Genomic DNA, 9031 nt, shown 5'->3' on the forward strand with positions numbered 1-9031 from the left:
ATTGCATTTTATCCAATTAGCTGAAATAATATGAGTAATATTTCTATCCATAAAATCCATAAAAATACGCCTGAACTGTTAGGTAGACTGTGTTAATTTATTTCACTTTTGTTTCAAATTTATCGTTTTTAAACTAGTTTTTTTTACTTAAATACATAAATATTTTGTCAAGCACCTATTCTACTCAATAGTACTTACTGTCAAATGAAAATTTATAAATAATGTCAATATGCAGAACGCTGGGCCAGTTGTTGCTAAGTTTAAATAAACCGTTACAGTCGTTCTGTAATTTAATTTACAAGTCTAATTGAAATTATAACCCACCCCCCACCCCACCCCCCACGAGTGTACCAGCTGCTTAAAATATAGCAGTTTACATCACCTAAGCAAATTCTTTGCGTCTGGGGGCTCTGGGTCCATGTTAAAATTTGAGCTTACAGCAAAGCGCTCCTTTTTTGGATGGGGGCTGGCTGGATGGTGCGCATGTGCACGTAGAAGGGTTTGGTTGCAATAAAGAGGCGGTTTGAGCGCAGACCGCAGGACAGTGTTTGAAGGCGTTTCGCTCGAATCGCAGCCCTTGGTACGGCATACCTCCCGAACATAGCCGATAACTGCAAGCGATTAGCTACTGTACGTTGTCATCTTAAACTTTGCGTACAAGACGAATCGTTTTAATGAGATCAGAACTTTCTATAAACTTCAAGCGGCACCTCAGATACTTCTGCATTGATTTGCAAAACTTACGAACTCCTGTGAGAAAACTTCTTCCAGCCTGACCCTGTTGGACTGATCGCCACGGACTTGGTAAATATTACTTAAGGGTGTTTAACAAAATATAACTTCTCTCTCTGTCATGACGGTTTTTGCTCCAGTTTATTTTCTTGACCTTAAGGGGAGATGCAGACATAAACGAACTGTTGATCCACGACTGTGCCGTAGCTAGATTTTAATGGAGAGGGTTTTTCAAAGTGCTGGCTGATTGATTTTAAGGACTGTTTGCACTTTATAACTCCACTAATCTCACTTTGCGCCATAACAGGATACTCAAACAATGTACGTTAAAATCTCAGAACGCGATATCAGAGCAGTTACAGAGTGCTGCACGTGCAATTTTTACAACTTTGGTAAAGGAGATGCGCGAGCGATCAACAGGTGTGAGCTCGGAGGAGAAGCGACAACCAGATGCAAGACTTTCGTGGGGGAATACGTTTTTTTAGCTGAAGCACATGGGCTTTAATTAAGAATTAATTCCCTACACTCAAATGGAATAAAACATATATACGGTATATTGGTTCGCAGTAAGTTAGGCTACCGTCTGGTTTAGGGGAAAGAAATACACATATAGCGAAATCATGGAAGCCATATAGTTGCACAGATAATGTGAGATATTAACGAAAACAAATCGATTACTACCCTATGCATTTGGAAAAAAATTATGTTTACACACACGCCGAACAGGATTATAAATGACAGTCTTTTAGGGGGGAAAGACAGGTCCCTGTCCAGTACATCCTAAATGAGTAAACGACTTCATCTAATTGCGAAAGGTCAGTAACGCCGTTAGGTCAGTCAGAATTTCCTGTAAGCAGTTTTCTAATTGTTGTTATTTTCGTTTGCATAATTCGTCAAACGAACTTAAAAATAAGACGGCGTTAAGAATAAAGACACAGTTCATGTGTGCTCATTGATTTTGGTTGTTTTCCGAGGTGTCATCAAATCAGACAAGCGGATGTTAAAACAACGGTTAAAAATGGCCATAGCTGTGTTTAGAGGCCACTACATTGGTTCAAAAAGTTCAAGTACTGTCTACTATCACTACGATGTGTTATAATGCTCAGAATTAATATTTAATTATCCGTTCATTTACCTTCAAATTATGGTGGGCTTGTCGGTTTAAGGTGGACGTCGTAGCCTATGCCTTTTTATGTTGGAGTAACAATATTACTAAATTAAATAATGGCTTTATAAAACGTCGGGAGCGTTCTGTATTCTGTACATCAGCAATGGCATAATAATAATTATAATAATAAACATAGCATCCTCGTCAATACCATCATTATAATAACTCTATGGTTATATTGTGCATTATTGCCGGTTTTTGATTACCTGAAGTGTTTGTAATTAACCAAATGCCTTATCGTGATTGATGAATTACTTGTTCAGCGCAAACGTCTCATCGTCTTAACCTTCTCATACGTCTGTGGATTGTTTTTTTTAAATATAGGCAATTACTTCTGATTAAAATTCTTTAAGTACAACATAAACACCGCGGGAAACATTCGCCTATGCTATAATCACAATGAAGGTCGAATAGTCCGATATGGAAACGAAAATATCTGTCATGCTCGACACACTATGTAAACAATCCATTTTATCAGGTAGGCTGATTCCCAGCGGGCTCTTGCTAGCCATGCTGGATACCGACGAACAACCGCTTGAAACGTGGCCCCTGCATGGCGTTCTTTTTGAAGTGCACTGAGTAACGGCTACATGGTGATTTGTTCCCCCTGGTTGTAGGACTGGTCGCCGTTTTTTTCCCCAAGCTTTGCTGATTTTTCAAATATAGTTTACATAGTCATTGTTATTGTCTCCCACCCTCCCCCCAATGTCAGTACCCATATGTCTTCATAGTATTTGTATTTTTCATCGAATTGCTTGTGCATTTTTTTAATATCAAGTAACGAAAACGGGAAAAGGAAATAAAAATAAAAAAAACAGGGGAAAATATAAATACATAAATAAATTAAATAATTTATATTTCATTGAAATTTCTCTCAGATTTTAATCATAAGATTCTCATTCCCACGTAGCTCGGTTCACCTCGCCTTCAGTATCCTTATTTCATTGCGGTCAAGCGCTCATATACAATTGCATTCTGCACCAACGCACTGCTACAGACATGCACATAGGCGATAATTGCTGCACAATTGCTTCACAATTGACCAAAGGCTGTGCATTAACGTTAAACTTCAAGCCCCCACCACCCACCCCCTCCAACTCACACACACATCCACCCCCCACCCAAAACAAATACACATCACACATCTACTGACAGTTCGCCTGTTTAAGACGAAATATGCAAGCACTTTTCCAATTGTGTATTGGACTACCCCACAATACATTTGTGCAAAAAATGTTACAATTTTTAAAAATCTATTTAAAGGGGTTTGTTTTTAAAGCTATTGAGCTTGGGTGTTTTAAAATAAATAATGGGGGTTTTGTGATGTCCCCAGTCTTGTGACAATTAAAAGAATGCATTTTAGTACACAGTAAAATGAACAGAGATAATTCAACTCTAACAGAGCACATATGAGTCCAATGGGGACTAAAAGTTGATCTTACACTGAACATTCTACTGTGTAGGCTACAACGACTACTACTACTACTACTACTACTACTACTAATAATAATAATAATATCATGTCGCTTATTTAATTTCTTTGTAAGTGTTGGTTTCCGTGGGTTGTGAAATCATTAGACTATTTAAACAAAAGCGCATTCGTTTTTATTTGTCTCCCATTAATTTTCTCACAACACAGAATGAGACATTTTCACTTTTCTTGCCAGAGAACAATGTCTCTGTTAGATCAAGGCTGTTCGCGGCGATAGAAATCCGAAGTGATCTATCAGCCCTTGTCATCGCCCACGGACTGAGTAAATTTGCGAGGAGGAAATCTGGCCTGAGACTGATCAATTTCGGCGTAAAAGATAAAAAAAATGGGGACTCTGGTGTGACTTTTCTTACCAGCATCAATGCGAAATCTCACCCAATTAGCAAACAACTTCTTGGCGGATTGTCTCTTGCGGTTAGTGCGGGTCACCAGTGTTGGAATGCCACGCGATGTTATGACCCTGGGTTTTTTTTAACGTTCACCTAATTTGTACATATTTTCTGTCGTGTTTCTTTTAACGATTTTGTCTGAGGGCGCGTTTCGGCTTTACCGTTTCCGTGTGGTGCATAAAGCTGCCGGGTCTCGCTCCGAAAGTCCCTGCGTTAAGCGCGCTTCGACTTTCTTGGCACGTCGTTACCGAGCCGGATTTGTGAGTCGTCGTGTACAATGTCCAGGGATGCTGAAATCCGTTGAGCAGGATTCTATAGTCACTTCCTCCTCGCGCCACTTCCACAGTATGCACGGTGTATTTCACATCAAAGGGTTAAGGATACCAGACGGCCCGGGAGTAACTGCTGATCTCCTCTAATGACCTAGTAAGTAAAAGTCAATTACTTCTGCGTCATGATCAGAAAGTGAAAATCCCCGGGGGACCTTTGAGCTCTAGCAGTTCTAATTAGTACTATTTCACGTTTTATTTACAGCGAGAACTCCCCCCGCCCCGTCCCGCAACGTACCTGGGCCTTTTTTTTTGTTTTTGGCTTTACATAATAGTTGGATAGCTAGCTGCGCTAGAATAAAGTCTGACATACTCTGACTAGTCATGTAATTGCATTCATATAAGTATGCCTTTAACATAAATAAACCCCCAAGGGCCTGCGCGAAGACGTTTTTTTTTTTTTTTTTTTTAGAAATGAATATTTTGACGGATGAGTGTCACCTACTGATAAACACATGTCTCAGTCATAAAAGCAGTAATGGCACGTCAGTTCGTTTTTATCTCAAAAATTATCATTTGATTTGATACTGATATTGTTTCAGGTGTCATGCCTTTTAATTTACACTTCGGAAAGAGAGAGGGAAAAAAACTAAACTAAAGACATAGCCTACTTTCGCGGATGTACTGGCAGTGTGTCATTCAAAGTTATTCCACGAAACAAAGAGGCATTTGTACATTCTATTAATTCTTATCAAACTTGATTCAACCGTTCAGAGAGGTATTTTGCCTGGTGAATAGTTTCTTTCTGTGTACCTGTTCGAAATGGCCCGGAGCGCATTTTGTGGGCACTGAGAACGCCCACACCAAACACGCGCGCCGAGCTCGCGCTCCGCAGAGTGGTGGAATTCTGCTTCTCGCACCTCGCGGACACATCTGTTGTAGCCGCAATCGCGTCTCTTTTGAAAGAGGTCCCGTGGCCCTGAGGTCTGAATACACATTTATCAGGCCCTTAAGAGCGAGCGTACTGACAAAGGGGCTGTTCTCGGGGATAACGCCGCCTTTTGTCTGAAGGTAAAAGAAGCGCATTTGTACACTTCACCCTTAATCCCAAGGTAATGAGGCCGCTGAAAAGATCAAATAAAGTTAAACAACTGAGGCAGGAATAAAACGTTGCTGTTTGTATATTGGCTGTGTGTGCTCTCAGGAAAGGATCTGTAAATGAATAGCTTTTTAAGAAAGGGAAAATAGCTTGTTGGGTAACTTACAGTAGCTTGCTGTGTCGTGCAAAAGCACAAAAAACTGACAATGCAAATAAGGATGATGATAATTATTACTGTTGTTGTTATTATTATAAGTTGTATTAAGTCTTTTATTTTTATTTTTTTCATAAAAAGGCACATCCACGCTTTGCTGATCCTGTTTTTTACGATCCCTGGCGGTCAAAAAATGGGAAGCAAGACCCTGGCGGCGCCGGTGCCCCTGCACCCGTCCCTGCAGCTGGCCAACTACGGCCTCCTGCAGGCGTCCGGCGGGCTCCAGCTGCCCGCCGACCACATCCCCAACATCTACAGCTTCAGCGCCCTGCACGCCGTGCACCTGCACCAGTGGACGCTGGGGTACCCGCCCGTGGCCCTGCCCCGCTGCACCTTCTCCAAGCTCCCCGCGCTGATGGACGGGCGCCTGCCTCTGCCCGCCCTGCTGCCCCCCTTCTTCCCCCACCTCGTGCAGCCCGGCAAGCAGGACTCCGCCTCCTCCGGCGGCGGCGGCGGCGGCGGCGGGACGCAGGGGGCCAAGAGGAGCAAGCCCCGCTTCGACTTCGCCAACCTGGCGGTGGCGGCCACCCAGGAGGAGCCGCTGAAGGCGGAGGACCTGAGCTCGCCGGGGCCGGGGCCGGGGCCGGTGCTGGCGCTGGGCTCCCTGCTGGACGCGGCCAAGCTCTCCCCGGAGAGGAAGCCCAGCCGCGGGCGGCTGCCCTCCAAGACCAAGAAGGAGTTCGTCTGCAAGTTCTGCGGCCGCCACTTCACCAAGTCCTACAACCTGCTGATCCACGAGCGGACGCACACGGACGAGAGGCCGTACACCTGCGACATCTGCCACAAGGCCTTCCGGCGGCAGGACCACCTGAGGGACCACAGGTAGGCTGGCCTGGGCCCCCCCCCCCCCCCCCCCCCCCCCTCCAAAACCGCCCCCCTGCAACACAGCGCCAGTCTGTGTCCCCAACACACTTTGGGCTGCGTGTTTAGTATCTGAATTCAGCATAAGCTCTTGTCCCAGGAAAAGTTGACTGTGTCCACTGTGTCAGGCAATTTCATTCATCAGAGAGAGCATGCATTCCCCAATGTTCCAGAATTAACTACTGAGAAAATTTGCAGATGAGCCGGAATTAACTACTAAGCAAAATGTCATCCCTGAGTCATTAAAGATACAAAGCACAGCAGCGGCCAGGACAGAGTTTTCCCTCCACTGAAGTGTTTTTTCTGAAGTGTTTTTTCCACAAAATATGTACGAGCCAATGAGTGATTTTCTTTCTCGGTCTTTGTCTTTCAGGTACATCCACTCCAAAGAAAAGCCTTTCAAGTGCCAGGAGTGCGGGAAGGGCTTTTGTCAGTCCCGGACGCTGGCGGTCCACAAAACGCTGCACATGCAGGTCAAGGAACTAAAACCGTCGAAGATAAAGTGACACCCCCCCCCAGATGCATGCGAGGACAGAAGAGTGACACAGGGTGGACACTGGAACAAAGAGAAAAATGAGAAACAGAAACGAAAACAACAACAACAACAACAACAACAAAAGGGACAAGAGGAGGGAACGCTAATACTTCCGAGTGCCTTTGAAGCAGTTTTAGGGTGAAAGTGCGCGCGCGTTTTTTCCCGGAGAGGAGAACTGCCGCGCCGCGCCACGCCACCAACTGCCGGGAGGGAATGTGGACGGAGTTCAGGAAATCTATACCGGTCTGCCTGCCGGAGAAGCATCGCTTTCCTCATGATACTGATAACTCACAGAGATTAAACAAAACAGTTTGGACTGAAAAAAAAAAGAACTGATTTTGACGCTCTGCGAAAGGGGTGTCTTGGACTGAAATAAAGATTTTTTTTTTTTAAGCAATATATATATATATATATATATTTTTTTTGTTGAAGCACACCAGGACTTCAGAAAAGCATATCAGGTCTGCGTGTGTGTGTGTGTGTGTGTGTGTGTGTGTGTGAGAGAGAGAGAAAGAGAGAGTGAGACAGAGAGATGCATAGCTCTGTGGGCTCCAGAGTTAAATGCGGAGAGAGGACCTATGGAACGTGAATCCGTGATTTTGGGGCATTGTCCCGGATATGACAATCTCACTTTTCATCTGAACATCTTGAAATTGAAGTTTTGAGTCTTGTGCAGTCTGTGTAATATAAAATGATGACACCCGCGGCAGCATAACTGTCTTCTCTTACTCACATTCCAATGTTTTTTATTTTTTATTTTTTTATTGTGTATTTTTGTACAGATTTCTTTTATGAAAATGTTATTTGGCACTTTACTCCGATTATTGAATATTTACATATATCACTGGATTCCTTAAACTTATTTTTAAAATAAATAGTCATTTTCTAAACGATCCACTTTGTTTTATTCACAGGAGGTATGGTGCAAATTTTGTACATATCTCTACGATTTTTAGCCCTGCTTTCTTGTGTGGTTCGGTCCGTATCAATATGAGAAACAAATGGAAATATTCCTGAGGGATGCTTATTATTTTTTACTAATGAAAGATAAAGGGTGTGTAGCACAAAGCAGGTCCAAATAAAACAAGTTAGCATGTCTGTGCATATGTGAAGAAAGAAACAATGAGAAATTTTTAAAATAAAAAAATTGACAAACATTATTATGAATAAATTGAGAAACAGGGCAGCACTTGCTAGATACTTCAACTTGCTACTTTCGCGGTTGTCCATATATTTAAATGTCAAAGAAAATTTGATAGATAAATGATCTGCTGTATTTGATATTTTTTTTTTTTTTTTTTTTTTTACTGCTTCACAAACTGCATTGGGAAAATTCACTGTCAAGATAAGAACCGTGACTGAACAGGCCCTGACAGTAGGTGTGACCCGAAGAAGACATCAGACATGTTTATTGAGAACATTAAAGGACAGGTAAATGCATGTTAACGAGACGTTAGCACGTCACCTGTCCCCGCGTCTTTTGAAGTGCAAAGAATGTTGAGTTGGGAGTTAAAGGAGTTGTCACCCACCCACCGGCCACCGGCAGTAACTGCAGCTGACGAGGGAGCTCGGGTCATCAATCCGTCTGATCAACGAGCATCGATTTGCTCGTCTGCCGGCTCACTGAGGGTCCGTCCTTCTCCCTGAAGCTCAACCCCTTTTTATGAGCCGGTTTTCTGGAATGTGTGTGTGTGTGTGTGTGTGGTTTTTTTTTTTGTTTTTTTTTTTCAAAATTCTTAGTCAGTGTTCTAGAACTCCACTGCCCTCAGTTACCAGTGGCGATTGTTACATCATCTTCAGAATGTTCAGATAAGCACACAATTTGCAATCTCACACTTTAAAAAGGTTAAACTTGAGTTTTTTTCAAGGTGACCCAACCCGCAATTTCTGCCTGTTTTCACTTCCTCTGGAACATTTTTTTTTAAATGATTATTTAAATTTCATTTCAATCTGAATAATCTGAAGCGTTGCGCAAGTAACTTTAAATATATAACGCTTATATAACATTACTGCATTTCCCCTCCTGTTTTTTTTTCTTTTATTTTTTTAAAACATTTTTTAAGTAGTTGTCATTGGTTCTTAAACGCACTGGAGATTCCTCCAGGGGCCTCCTCCTTGAGGTGCTGAAAAGCTAAATGGTGACGACTCCTCTGCTGCTGGCACAGGGACCAGGGCTTGTGTTAATCGCACGCATTGTGTCTGCAGTCAGAAAGACAATGCGCATCGGGGCGAGATGCCGGCGTCACAGCGCGTCGACTTAATCCTGTTCCCC

The 9031-nt window shown here is 42.9% G+C and overlaps 1 protein-coding gene across 1 annotated transcript; it reads left to right on the plus strand.

Moving 5' to 3' along the window:
* Positions 1-552: 552 nt before the first annotated feature.
* Positions 553-7650, plus strand: osr1 (odd-skipped related transcription factor 1). Its single transcript, XM_035408028.1, has 3 exons — positions 553-804; positions 5445-6185; positions 6598-7650. The coding sequence occupies exons 2-3, from the start codon at positions 5497-5499 to the stop codon at positions 6728-6730; spliced, it is 822 nt and encodes a 273-aa protein (XP_035263919.1). The 5' UTR covers positions 553-804; positions 5445-5496; the 3' UTR covers positions 6731-7650.
* Positions 7651-9031: the final 1381 nt, after the last annotated feature.

The sequence above is a fragment of the Anguilla anguilla genome, chromosome 1 (assembly GCF_013347855.1).
Source record: "Anguilla anguilla isolate fAngAng1 chromosome 1, fAngAng1.pri, whole genome shotgun sequence".
NCBI classification, from domain to species: domain Eukaryota; kingdom Metazoa; phylum Chordata; class Actinopteri; order Anguilliformes; family Anguillidae; genus Anguilla; species Anguilla anguilla.